This window comes from Anomaloglossus baeobatrachus, chromosome 5 (genome assembly GCF_048569485.1).
Source record: "Anomaloglossus baeobatrachus isolate aAnoBae1 chromosome 5, aAnoBae1.hap1, whole genome shotgun sequence".
Taxonomy (NCBI): domain Eukaryota; kingdom Metazoa; phylum Chordata; class Amphibia; order Anura; family Aromobatidae; genus Anomaloglossus; species Anomaloglossus baeobatrachus.
Window position 1 is genome coordinate 119291621 of NC_134357.1, and position 14592 is coordinate 119306212.

The 14592-nt window shown below is 46.6% G+C and overlaps 1 protein-coding gene across 2 annotated transcripts in view; it reads left to right on the plus strand.

Annotated features, from left to right (window-relative positions):
• Positions 1-14592, plus strand: part of ANXA7 (annexin A7) — a 95309-nt gene that overhangs the window by 32866 nt on the left and 47851 nt on the right. Inside the window, exons 3-8 of one of the 2 annotated variants that reach the window (XM_075348818.1) lie at positions 1-24; positions 2599-2862; positions 5030-5070; positions 5232-5249; positions 6778-6883; positions 6968-7062. The exon at positions 1-24 is cut by the window's left edge and continues 139 nt beyond it. In XM_075348818.1, coding sequence (XP_075204933.1) covers positions 1-24; positions 2599-2862; positions 5030-5070; positions 5232-5249; positions 6778-6883; positions 6968-7062 — 548 coding nt within the window. The remainder of the gene's footprint in view (positions 25-2598; positions 2863-5029; positions 5071-5231; positions 5250-6777; positions 6884-6967; positions 7063-14592) is intronic. The other variant, XM_075348817.1, reaches the window with a different exon arrangement.

Consider the following 14592-nt stretch of genomic DNA (forward strand, 5'->3'; position numbering starts at 1 on the left):
GGGCAATGCCGGCCTACCCTGGGGGCAAGTGTTTCACATTACTTACAAACTTTTCTTACAACAGGTTCTTATTGTATTAACTGGTGAAGACCATTGTTTAATAAGAGATATTGCGTTTGTTAAATCTACAGTCTTCTAGCTGTGTGATATTTATAACCTAAAAAAGCTATTAGGGATTTGCTCCTGATAACAGGACAATAAAAATGTCCGATTTGTTCTACAGGTGACAGGTGGTGTGCAGCGGCTTTATTTACCTGTGTCCTCTTTTATAATGTCACCTTAAATTTACAACCTTAATTTTAAAGCACCACTCCAGTTTTTTTTTTTTTTTTTTGCCCCCCTCTACCGCCACAGCATCCGTAAAAGTACAGTCTGTCTATCAAAGTATTTATCATTTTTTTTTAAAAGCTGCATTGAGCATCGGATAAAAAGACAGATTTGTGTTACAGATAACAATGGATCCTGCACCCATAGGCTTCCATTACACCAAACAATGGACGGTGACATCCAACGGACACACATTTTACCACAGATGATGTAACGTGAGGTCATCCATCACTTATACAAGTCAATGAGAATAAAATGGATCCAGCGCTGGATCTATTTTTTTTTTTTTTTTTCTTCCCAAAATTCGACGGATTGTGACTGATGGCAAAAAACGGATGTGTGAAAGGGGCCTAACACTGTTGTTGGTGGTTTTTTTTTTTTTTTTTTTAATTAAAAAGTGTAAAAGCCATCCCACCATGACAAGGTGTACCCCAATTGGGGCGGTCCTGTCCTCTAGTATTAAGACCTCACCTTGAGTCAACCAACCTCTGTGTAGATGGGGCAGAGAAGGATCGAGACAAACATAACTGTAGTGAAAGCATTAATATTTGTACATCTTTAATGTACAAATATGCATAAATCACTGGACATAATTTATTAGGGACATTCGAGGACAATACTTTATTAATGACAAACAACTAGTGAGCAGGATCGAGGCCTGACTCTTCAGACAGCTGCCCATGGGAAGCTATATATGAAATGCCTGGCTCAGAGAGGAGGGGGGGCGGCGCCCCTGTTTGTACAAAAGACTAAAGCAGTGTTTTTAGTAACTATTACCCCCAGAAATGTAAAGAAACGTGATCAGTATGTGGAATGTTACCCCACAATGGTAGTAATAACTACAGCTTGTCACACATAAGAACGTCTTGACACAGCTCCACTCAAGGAAGAAGCAAAATTGGTTACAGGTCTCGAAAAATTGCAACACAAGGTGGTGGTTTTTTTTTTTTTTTTCTTTCTATTTTAAAAACTAGTAAAATGTGTGGTAAGTTTGGTTTGGCTGTCATCATACTGACGAGGAGAATCCTGCTGCCAGGTCATTTTTACTGCACCATAAACTTGGTATATAGGTTTAGTGCATCATTCACAGCGGATTCCCCATAGAATGTATATAACACAGAACATGTGCATTTGCAGTGTATTATGTTACTGCAGAAACACTGAGGCATTTAAAAGAAGTGACGTGCTCATTATTTTGGGTGGATTCTGCTCTCTATATTTGATTAGTATAGAGCGAAAGGCGCCGAGAGCTACAAAACCACTGGTGGAGCTGCTTCAGGAAAATGGCCGCTAGTGTGTTTACTGAGACGGGTTTGCCTGGGAAAGCTCGGTGGTTCCACCAGTGTCTAAGACTCCTTTTGTTTTTTTTGTTTCTTTTCTTCAGTTTCAACTGACTTGCAATTTTTTTTTTTTTTTTTTTATTTTTGTAATTTCAGTAAATTGTGCAGTGAAATGATTGGTGCCATCAAAACTACAACTTGTCTGACCCCACATAACAGACATTAATATGGCCATATCGATGGGGAAAATTAAAAAAACGTTATAGGTTCTGGAAGAAGGTGGATAGGAAAATGGGGGGAAGGGGGGGTAATGAGAGCCAAAAAAATGCCAAAAATCATCCATAGTTTTGCAAACTTCCTGATTGCTGGGTTTGTCTAACTTTCTGAAGCCTTAAAGGTGCTGTGTGCCAACAACTTCCGCCACAGTGTTAGTGCTCCAGCAGCCCAGGTGACCTGCTTCACCCATGCTGCAAGGCTGAGTCCCCATGACTCCAGGCCACACAGCCCCACAGGCACAAAACCATCTCCCTCAACAATGGCCGCCACACAGCACAAACACCCTGTGAAAGGAGCCGAACAACTAACCTTCCACAAACTCCCAGTCTTTGACCTGAGCGCAAAAAAGGCAGAACCCCTCCTTGCAGTCTTCTGCTTACCGCCTGTGCCAAATCGGAGGAGTGGGACTAACCATGTAACGCAACATAGCTGTAGAGAGACCTGGACCGCACAATCAGAAATCATACTTTGCTCTAATGCTGCTAGGCAAAAAATTCTGCTCCTGGGTAATTACCTGGTCTATTTCCACTTTTCAGACAGTAGAATATACCTTGATTATTTTTTTCTTTTCTTTACAATATAGCCTTTGCCAAAATTTTACATACAAGCATGCTTTTGAAGCTGTTAAACAGGTCAATAACTTTTTTTCTTTTCTTGACTTTTTTTATTTTAATTTTGGTCCATGTTTATTATTTATTTTTTCTTTTCTCCCTAGCTCCTGGATTTGGAGCACCAGGTCAAGCACCAGGATATGGAGCCCCTCCTGGAGCCCCAGGCTATGGAGCACCACAATGCGCTCCTGGGTATGGTGGGCCTGGTTTTGGGGCTCCTGGTGGCTATGGAGCACCAGCTGCCGGAGGATATGGAGCACCTGCAGCCGGCGGCTTTGGAGCACCTCCAGGTGGTGCCCCCAGCTATGGTGGATACCAACAGCCCGGTGCTCAGAATTATGGAGGTGGAGGACCAGCTCCAGTACCAGGTTGGTGGACTCCTTTTACATAAATCATTTTTGCAGAGTTGTAAAAAAGTTCAGATTCTACTGGAAATGACAGCAGCAGTGTAGCCTAATAAGACCACACAACAGTTAGCACTACTGCGCTTTTACATACTGATGTTCTCCAGTTTGGGGTTTGTTATAGAGTAGTTTGCTGTAGATAAGCATATTAAACATTTGGTATCACTCGTCAGGTGTACTACCACTTTACATTTATGGCACATCCTGTAGAAATACTTAATGTAGAGGGTGTGCTGATCCCACCAATAGGGTTTTGCATCAAAACAACCAAGCCTGGTTTATTTTTCCTCTGGTGAGGTCGGAATTCATGTGCAAATGATCGGGAATGATCACCACCGCATCACTGACCGTAGCGCACATCAGGGCACCTTGAAATGGACACAAGTCCCATTGGTGGGGTCCGTTTCACACTGTACACTTATGGCATCTCCTGTGGAAATGATATAAATCGACACTATGGGATTTCATATACAGTGCAACCTTTGGTTTAAGAGTAACTTGGTTTGAGAGCGTTTTGCAAGACAAGCAAAGCTTTTTATAACTTGGTTTAAGAACATTTGATTTGCAATAAGGGCAAATACTCACTGTGCACACGTCTGGTTCTGTCCTTTCTCTACACTCTGATCCGCTCTGGAGGTAACTTTCTGTACATACAGTATGTACTGTATACAGTATACCATTGCACAGTACAGTATATACTATATAGCATGTCTATCAATATGCATTTGTGGATACAGTACTGTACTCTGCTAACCAGTGCAGCACGTTGCTTGTATTGTACCTCTCGCACCAACTATTCTATTGTAAGCTAACATGCAGTTTAATTTGTTTGTTTGTTGTTTGTACAGTATTTTGTATTAGTGTACTGTAATTTATATGAATACAGGACATTATTTTGTATTACTGTAATAAGTTTGTATAAATATAGTAAATATTTTTGGGTTGTGGAACGAATTGTCTGTGTCAATTTCCTATGGGAAAATTTGCTTTGATATAAGAGTAACTTGGTTTAAGAGCACAGTCCTGGAGCCAATTATGCTCGTAATCCAAGGTTCCACTGTATATATTTTGTATTCTTTGGAGCCCAACGTGTGGCCCCAATCTGTGATTGTGAATAGAGGGACTGAAGGCTGTCGGTTTCTGCATGTGCATTAAAGGGATTTGCCTACCAACAAAGTTAGTTTTAAAGTTTATCTTAAAATAATAAGTTTCACAGTTGGATGTGTTTTTTTAAAAAAATTGTTCCTGCGGTGAGGTCTTATAAATGTGCCCCCAATATGTACTGTGTAATGGATGTGTCTGATCAAACCACATCTCCTGGGCTGGGGAGAAAGTAAAGTATACAAACCTTACAACATGAGAGAAAAGCAGATTCTTTTTGTGAGGTAAAACGTTTCCCTGCCAGTTTTTTTTTTTTTTTTTTTTTTTTTTTTTATTATAAATGTTTTACCTCTAAAGAATAACTTTCGATTCTGTGCTGTAATGTGTTTTATACTCTTGTGTCCTCCCCGGCCCAGGAGATGTGGTATGATCACATCATGTCCCTGTACAGTCAGACACGGCCATTACACAGTACATAGCAGGGACACGTATATAAGATTATCTCAGAACAGAAACAGTTTTTTGTTTTTTTTTTTACCCATTTATTGTGGAACTTATTATAAGATCTATTGATTTAAAATTAACTTTGTAAAAAAAAACCAAACATTTAATTAACCTACACCAGGGTCTCCTGACCTAAACCTGCAGGTATGGTGCTGTTAGCTTGGACCTTTTAAAGTGTGGCAGCCTTACAGATTGAGCGCCATAAATGCAGGAGAAAAAACAAGTTGTGAAGCCTGGGCAGACCATGTTAGACGATATGTGAGAGGCGTCCCGGCCAAGCAGTTTCAGGCTTTCTCTGCACATGAATATTTTATAGCCTCATTTGTGTAGCTCTACAGCACATGACGGGTAAGAGGGAGGGAGAACCTGCCTTCAAAGGGTCAAGACCAGCGCAGGTGGCTGCATTTTACTATTGTGTTCTGAAGGTTTGATGGACTTTTTAGAACATAACATCTGCAATTTTTATCATACTTGTATGTCTATATTGTGATTTTTTTTTTTTTTTTTTTTTTTTTTTTTCTTCTAGGTGGATTCCCATCAGGACCAGCACCAGGACAGCAACCTCTGGTTTGTAGATCTCTATTTTCTTAATATTTGAATTATTTCCAATCCCATGTTGACAAAAGCAAGATCAATAGGTGTTTTGTGAATCTACGATCTCCTTGTTTAATCCTTATGTTATAAACTGTAGATATTTTTTTTTTTTTTTCTTACATTGCGTCTTGTAGGTTAGTGCTCAGCATCAGGTATGTAATGCATTGCTACTCATTACTTGTATTAGTGTGCATTGCATGAATTAACACTTCTTAAGATGGTTACGTTAATTTTCTTTTTTTTTATTTTTATTTTAGGGAAGATTATTTATTTATTTTTTTTTTTTTGTTTTGTTTTCCAAGGTGAAATGGGCTGAATTTGTTGCGCTGTAAATATGCTACGTTGTGCAAAACCCAATGCAATCCAATAATTTTTGCTTCCCCTAATTCTCCCTTATCTCCTTTGTCTTCCTAATGACTCTATGCCGTTATACCCTATGTGGTGTAGAGCCGGTCGGAGCAAGGTGACTGCATGTCGTGTGCACTGGTTTTTGGAACTGTATAGAAAATGCAGCTGCATGTTTGTTCTCAGAAAGCATTTGTATAGTACACATATCTTTCACCCAATGCAAACGTCTGTGTGTGTGCGTTTTCATAAGTTTCTTGGAAAGACATCCTGTATTGTCATTCATGTCTGACATGACCATGGGATCTGTGATAACTGATTGATGAAAGGGTGTCTGACCAGAGACCCCCACCAATCATGAGAACAAGGCCCCATCTGAATGGAGCAGAGATGACAGGTGCTGGACTCTATGGCAGTCCCCTAGACAGTCTATGGATGTCAGCAAATTGCTTACATCTTGCTGCTGAGTTGATTATGGAGGAGTGTTACTTTGACAATACCAGATCACTCATGACCATTGTGTAGCTAGGTTATCAATGTTTGTCCTGTACAACCTCTTTAAAGGGAATCTGTTACCAGGGTTGTGTGGTTTTTTTTTTTTTTTTTTTTTTTTTTTTTTTTTTTTTTTTTCTCTCAATTAAATTGAGAGCAGCATAATGTAGGGGCAGAGACCCTGATTCCGGTGTGGTCCCTTACTGGGCTGTTTTTTTTTGTTTTTTTTTTTTTCCTTCATAGTGTTGACAGAATCATTTGGTTTATCGGCAGCAGATAATCACTAGAGAACTAGTAAACCTGCTGCCACGTAGTCCTTCATAGTCATAAGCTTTCCCCACCAATGATTGGCAGCTTTCTGCCTATGCACAGCTCAGAAAGCTCAGTCAGAGGTATGGTTGGGATTACACAGAGCTCAGCATTCAGAGAACTGGTAGTTCTGCAGAATATAAAACCTGAATTAATTTTATTTTTTTTTGTATTCGATACTGCAGCATGCAGCCCTGTGATACATCACTGGATCAGGGTCTCTGCCCCTACATTATGTTGCCGTCAGAGAGGCTGGCAAAAACCTGATAGATTCTTGTTAAACTACAGTGCTTAATGTGGAGAAAGATTAGCCCAGTTAGTGGGGGAGAGGGAGTACCGCTGGTGACTTGGAAGTCTCCAGCAGGGTGTAGGTTTGGTCTTGTCACACACTCATATGGTAAATTGTGAACTCGTCATCTCTGAGCATTATGGGACATAACGTATAGTGCTTCACATATTATTTTTTTTTTTAAATCTTTCATCAGTCTTTATCATTCCTATATTTCCTTCTGTAATGTATGGTTATTTTCCCAGCCTTTTGCTGCTGCAATGACTGCCACCCAGGGGACTATCAAAGCATCTTCAAATTTTGATGCGTTGGCCGATGCCGAAAAGCTGCGAAAGGCAATGAAGGGATTTGGTATGGACTTTACCCTCTTTTTATTCTGAACCCTTCTTTTGCCTACTGGACACCTCGCAATATGATTTTCTGTCTTTCACATAGGAACTGACGAACAAGCCATAATTGATGTAGTGTCTAATCGTTCTAATGATCAAAGGCAGAAGATTAAGGCGGCATTTAAAACCGCTTATGGGAAGGTAAGCTGTCAGAAAGACAAGGCTCCCATTATTTGCTGCTAATAGGTCTGGATTATTGCTGTGCGTCTTCAGAAGGTGATGTTTGGTTGTTGCTCTTCTTGAGCTATATTTGAATACAGGTGGGATTGGAATTGGTGGGAAAATTTGCTTAGGAAATTTCTATGCAAATAATGGAGCAATTGTAATGGTTGCAGCCCCTGCTCTAGAGTATTCAGTTTCTGGGCTGTAAGAGCAAGTATATTCTTAACCCTTTAACTCAGGAAAACCTCTCCATTACCCTGGAAACGAGGGCAGGGAAAAATATTATGTATATGTGTATATGTATATATGTATATGTGTATATGTGTATATGTATGTATATATATGTTGTTGTGTGTAGTTACCAAGTGTTTGTGTAGGGCGCTGTACATGTTCTGGGTGTGACGGGGGGTGAGAGCAGTGTTGTGTGTGTGTGTGTGTGTGTGTTGCGCGGTTTATGTGTGTGTGGTGTGTTTTGGGGAGGTATGTTTTGTGCAATGTGTGTGTTGTGCGGTATGTGCGTATATTTGTGTGTGCCGCGGTGTTTGTGTTGGGTGTTGTGTGTGTACAGCGTTGTCTGTGTGGGTGTCTGTGTAGGGCAGTTGTTTGTGGTTCCCAGTGTGTGTGTTGTTGTGTTGTGTGTTGTGTTGTGTTGGGGGGAGGTGTGCACTTCCCATCATGCTCCATCCCCCATGCAGCGCACTCCCCACCGTGCTCCATCCCCTATGCTGCGCACCCCCCATCGTGCTCCATCCACCATGCTGCGCACTCCCAAACGTGCTCCATCCGCCATACTCCGCACTCCCCATCGTGCTCCATCCCCCATGCTGCACCAGCATCAGTCTCTCTACCCGCAGCATCAGTCTCTCTACCCGCAGCATCAGTCTCTCTACCCGCAGCATCAGTCTCTCTACCCGCAGCATCAGTCTCCCTACCCGCAGCATCAGTCTCTCTACCCGCAGCATCAGTCTCTCTACCCGCAGCATCAGTCTCTCTACCCGCAGCATCAGTCTCTCTACCCGCAGCATCAGTCTCTCTACCCGCAGCATCAGTCTCTCTACCCGCAGCATCAGTCTCTCTACCCGCAGCATCAGTCTCTCTACCCGCAGCATCAGCCTCTCTACCCGCAGCATCAGCCTCTCTACCCGCAGCATCAGCCTCTCTACCCGCAGCCTCAGCCTCTCTACCCGCAGCATCAGCCTCTCTACCCGCAGCATCAGCCTCTCTACCCGCAGCATCAGCCTCTCTACCCGCAGCATCAGCCTCTCTACCCGCAGCATCAGCCTCTCTACCCGCAGCATCAGCCTCTCTACCCGCAGCATCAGCCTCTCTACCCGCAGCATCAGCCTCTCTACCCGCAGCATCAGCCTCTCTACCCGCAGCATCAGCCTCTCTCCTCCCAGCATCAGCCTCTCTCCTCCCAGCATCAGCCTCTCTCCTCCCAGCATCAGCCTCTCTCCTCCCAGCATCAGCCTCTCTCCTCCCAGCATCAGCCTCTCTCCTCCCAGCATCAGCCTCTCTCCTCCCAGCATCAGCCTCTCTCCTCCCAGCATCAGCCTCTCTCCTCCCAGCATCAGCCTCTCTCCTCCCAGCATCAGCCTCTCTCCTCCCAGCATCAGCCTCTCTCCTCCCAGCATCAGCCTCTCTCCTCCCAGCATCAGCCTCTCTCCTCCCAGCATCAGCCTCTCTCCTCCCAGCATCAGCCTCTCTCCTCCCAGCATCAGCCTCTCTCCTCCCAGCATCAGCCTCTCTCCTCCCAGCATCAGCCTCTCTCCTCCCAGCATCAGCCTCTCTCCTCCCAGCATCAGCCTCTCTCCTCCCAGCATCAGCCTCTCTCCTCCCAGCATCAGCCTCTCTCCTCCCAGCATCAGCCTCTCTCCTCCCAGCATCAGCCTCTCTCCTCCCAGCATCAGCCTCTCTCCTCCCAGCATCAGCCTCTCTGTCCCCAGCATGCCGTGCTCCTCTGCCGACACTCACAGATCCGATCGCCTACACTCACTCACACACACACCCGATCGCCCACACACACACACACACACACACACACACACACACACCCGATCGCCCACACACACACACCCGATCGCCCACACACACACACCCGATCGCCCACACACACACACCCGATCGCCCACACACACACACACCACACACACACACACCCGATCGCCCACACACACACACACCCGATCGCCCACACACACACACACCCGATCGCCCACACACACACACACACACACACCCGATCGCCCACACACACACACACACACCCGATCGCCCACACACACACACACACACACACACACACACACACACACACACACACACACACACACACCCGATCGCCCACACACACACACACACACACACACACACACACACACACACACACACACACACACACACACACACACACGATCGCCCACACACACACACACACACACACACACACACACACGATCGCCCACACACACACACACACACACGATCGCCCACACACACACACACACACACACACCCGATCGCCTACACTCTCTCACACACACACACACACACACACACACACACACACACACACACACACACACACACACACACACACACACACACACACACACACACACACACACACACACACCCGATCGCCTACACTCTCTCACTCACACACACACTGACGATATTGCACATACGCGCTCACACTCACAACATCCGGAGATCCCACATGCTTCTGGCCATGTGATCCTCTGGCAGGTCCTGGAAGCTCACAGCACAGTATCGCCGCCGAGAAGCAAGCGATATCCCAGGATGTTGAGTGTGTGGATGCGATGTGATGTGTGTGTGTGTGTGTGTGAGTGAGTGTGATCTGTTATGTGTGTGTGTGTGTATGTTCCGCCGCTGCAGGACCTTGATGCGCTGGTAACTATGCTACCATGGTTACCAGCGTATCTCGTCCCCCGCTCGCACGGGAGCCCTCACCAGCATATGCCGGCCAGCCCCAGCAATGCGAGGGTATGTGTCGGCTGGTTTGGCGGCGTACGCTGATGTGGGCTCCCGGGGGTACAGTACTCACCTGGGAGTCGTGGTTCCGTGACAGTGTCGGTTCGGGGAATGCGTGGGGGGGTGGGGCCAGAGCTAGCGTGCATTGCGTGAGGGGGGCGGGGCGTGGCAGAGTTGCCAATGCCTGCAGGGTGCCAGGGCAAGAGGCCAATCTGTGGGGGGGGAACGGAGCCTGGGCGAGCGGCCGGCCAATCCGTGTGGGGGCGCAGCCTCGGCGAGCGGCCAATCCGTGCGGGGGGGGGCGGGGCCATGACGAGCCCAGCGGCCAATCAGCTTTGTGTCACCGTAAGGACACAATTTTACAGACAGACAGACTAAGGCAAATATATATATATTTTTCGCTTTATAAGATGCAGTTTTGTTCCCCCACATTTTGTTTTGGGGAAAGTAGGGGGTGCGTCTTATCTGAATATACGGGAGGGGGGGGGGTGTGTGTATGTATGTATGTGTGTGTGTGTGTGTGTGTGTGTGTGTGTGTGTGTGTGTGTGTGTGTGTGTGTGTATATAATATAAGTCCAGTGGAGGTGCAGGCAGCTCTGGAGCGGTGCTGGGAGCGGCAGCGTTTGATCTCCTGCTCCCGCTCATACAATATGCACAGCCGCTGTCCATCAGAAGCGTGGTGCTGAAACTGCATCGCGCTGATGGGCTGGGGGAGCTGTGCATATTATCTGCCTGTGCTTACCTTTTGATCGCACAGGATCCCCCCTCCCCTTGTGTTAGATGTGGCCTCCCGTGCTGCTGCCCATAGTAAAATAATAAACTCTTTACTCACCTCCTCCAGCGTCTGCCCGGTCTCCCTCCTGCTGCTGTGATTAGGCATGCAGAGATATCTCTCTGCTGTCCCGATCACATGACCTGCACTAGAACCAGGAAGTAGGAAGTGCAGGAGACAGGAGGAGCTCAACCCCGAGGAGGGAGACACGAGACAGGACAGAGCTGCAGAAGGTAAGGAAAGAGTTTATTTTACTAAAAGCAGCAACATGGGGGCGATATGTAACAGAGGGTGATGTGGGCCTGTGTGCCTGCCACGGGAAATGTGGCATCACTGGGGGACGTGGCCATATCCAGATTAAGGGGGCTAATTTTAGGATGAGGGGGCTATGAGGGACATATACCCTATATTATTTGTTAGACGTACACTGGCATTATAAGATGGCATACATTCCCCTGTGCTGCCTATGGTCCCCTATGGATTGCACACGTTCCCCTGTGCTGCCTATGGCCCCCTATGGATTGCACACGTTCCCCTGTGCTGCCTATGGCCCCCTATGGATTGCACACGTTCCCCTGTGCTGCCTATGGCCCCCTATGGATTGCACACGTTCCCCTGTGCTGCCTATGGCCCCCTATGGATTGCACACGTTCCCCTGTGCTGCCTATGGCCCCCTATGGATTGCACACGTTCCCCTGTGCTGCCTATGGCCCCCTATGGATTGCACACGTTCCCCTGTGCTGCCTATGGCCCCCTATGGATTGCACACGTTCCCCTGTGCTGCCTATGGCCCCCTATGGATTGCACACGTTCCCCTGTGCTGCCTATGGCCCCCTATGGATTGCACACGTTCCCCTGTGCTGCCTATGGCCCCCTATGGATTGCACACGTTCCCCTGTGCTGCCTATGGCCCCCTATGGATTGCACACGTTCCCCTGTGCTGCCTATGGCCCCCTATGGATTGCACACGTTCCCCTGTGCTGCCTATGGCCCCCTATGGATTGCACACGTTCCCCTGTGCTGCCTATGGCCCCCTATGGATTGCACACGTTCCCCTGTGCTGCCTATGGCCCCCTATGGATTGCACACGTTCCCCTGTGCTGCCTATGGCCCCCTATGGATTGCACACGTACTGTGTTAGATATCGCCCCCATAGTGCTGCCCATGGCCCCTATAGATCGCACAAGTCCCCCTGTGTTAGATATCGCCCCCAGGCTGCTGCCCATAGTAAAATAAAACACTCTTTCCTTACCTCCTCCTGTCTCCCTCCGTGCTTCTGTTCCTTACTTCCTGGTTCTCAGTGCGGTCATGTGATCGGCACAGCACACGGAGATCTCTGCCAGCCTGATCACAGTGGAAGCAGGGACACGGGGAGAAACGCTGCAGGGGTAAGTAAAGCTTTTTTTATTTTAGAATGAGCAGCAGCCTGGGGGCCAAATCTAACAGGGGGGGGCATGTGCGATCACAGGGGGGCGCAGGCTCATATAATATGCACCGCTCCCCCAGCCCATCACTGCGTGCGATTTCAGCACCACCGGAGATGGACAGCGGCTGTGCATATTATATGAGCGGGAGCAGGAGATCAAAGGCTGCAGCCCGCAGCGTTCACCTGCGCTCCAGAGCTGCTGCCCCACCTCCCCTGGACGCAAAATTTGGGGGAACAAAAGTGCGTCTTATAAAGCGAAAAATACGGTATACGTCTGCGTGGTTCCTAGGTCCTCCTGTGATCTCTTCTGAATTTTCTCTGATATACAGAAAGGAACAAGTGGTCAGACTGCTGATCCTTAGTCCTCTACGGCAGAGGTCCCCAGCTCCAGTCCTCAAGGCCCACCAACAGTGCAGGTTTTTGGGATTTCCTTAGTATTGCACAGGTGTATTACCTGCCCAGGTGCTGGTTCCAACAGCAGTGCAATGCTAAGGAAATCCTGAAAACATGCACTGTTGGTGGGCCTTGAGGACTGGAGTTGGGGAACCCTGCTCTACGGGACCTAGTAAAATTAAAAAAAATAAATGAAACCCCCCCCCCCCCCCAATTTCAAATCCCCCCCCCCCCCTCCTTCCATTCGCCCCATTGAAAACTAAAGGGTCAAAAATATAGAGATACACATTTGGTATCGCCGCGTTCAGAAGTACCCGATTTGTCAAAATATAAAATAAATTAACCTGATTGGTAAACGGCGTAGCGGCAAACAAATTCCAAACTACAAAATTTATGTTTTGGTCGCCGCAAAATGCAATAATGGGCAATCAAAATGTAGCATCTGCGCAAAAATGGTGCCATTAAAAATGTCAGTTTAAGACGCAAAAAATAAGCAGTCACTGAGCCATAGAGCTCAAAAAATGAGAACACTACGGGTTTTGGAAAATGGCGCAAAAAGAATGCCACTTTTATTGGACACACTTGTGAATTTTTTTTTTTTTAATCCCTTAGAGAAAAGTAAACCTATAGAAGTTTGGTGTCTATGAACTCGTACCAACCTGAGGTATCACACCAACACATCAGTTTTACCATATAGCGAACACAGTGAATAAAATATCCCAAAAACATTTGTGCAATCAGACTTTTTTTTTTTTTTGTCAGTTTTTCCACACTTGGAATTTTTTTTGCTGTGTTCCAGTACAATATAGGGTAAAATGTCTGGTTTCATTTAAAAGTACAACTTGTTCTGCAAAAAATGAGCCCTTATATGGAAAGATTGATGGAAAAATTTAAAAGTTACGGCTCTCGGAAGAAGGGGAGTGAAAAAAAAAAAATTAAAAAAACGGAAAATCGCCCAGGGGTGAAGGGGTTAAAAAAAAACAAAAACCTGTGGTTCCTCTTCCTGATACACAACCATAATCAGTGCATGACAGGGGCTTCAGCTTGTAGCTGTGTGCTTTCTGTGCTGGGAATCATATGGGAGGACCCTGTGCCAGTTTTGTTTTATTCTTACACCCTGATAGGGACACGTACAGTGTCTGTGATTGTCTGCAGCCAGACACGCTGCTACTCGGGGTGGGGGCACTGTCTGACTGCAGACAGATTCCAAGACTGCCGGTGGGTAGGGAAAGCGGTGAAACTTGAAGGATAATGAGTGTCGTGGAAGCAGTATAAGGCCCTGTGCGCACACTGCGTTTTACTCGCTTTTTTTTTTACATTTTTGCTGCAGAAATTTCTGGAGAAATGGTTGTAACCTATGGGGAAAAAAAAATAGCTGTGCGCACTCGTTGTTTTTTTTTTATTTCAAGAACTTTTTTTTTCAGAATTTTTTGAGAAAAAGAATGAGCATGTCACCTATTTTCTGCAGGCACCTGTGTTTTCTTTGTCGCTCTATTGGGAGACCCAGACAATTGGTGTATAGCTACTGCCTCCGGAGGCCACACAAAGTATTACACTTAAAAGTGTAAGGCCCCTCCCCTACTGCCTATACACCCCCCGTGGGATCACGGGCTCCTCAGTTTTCATGCTTTGTGCGAAGGAGGCTAACATCCACGCATAGCTCCACTGTTTAGTCAGCAGCAGCTGCTGACTTTGTCGGATGGAAGAAAAGAGGGCCCATACTAGGGCCCCCAGCATGCTCCCTTCTCACCCCACTTTTGTCGGAGGTGTTTAAGGTTGAGGTACCCATTGCGGGTACGGAGGCTGGAGCCCACATGCTGCTTTCCTTCCCCATCCCCTTAGGGCTCTGGGTGAAGTGGGATCCTATCGGTCTCCAGGCACAGGAGACCGTGCTCCGTCCACAGCCCTGGGAATCTGCTGGACA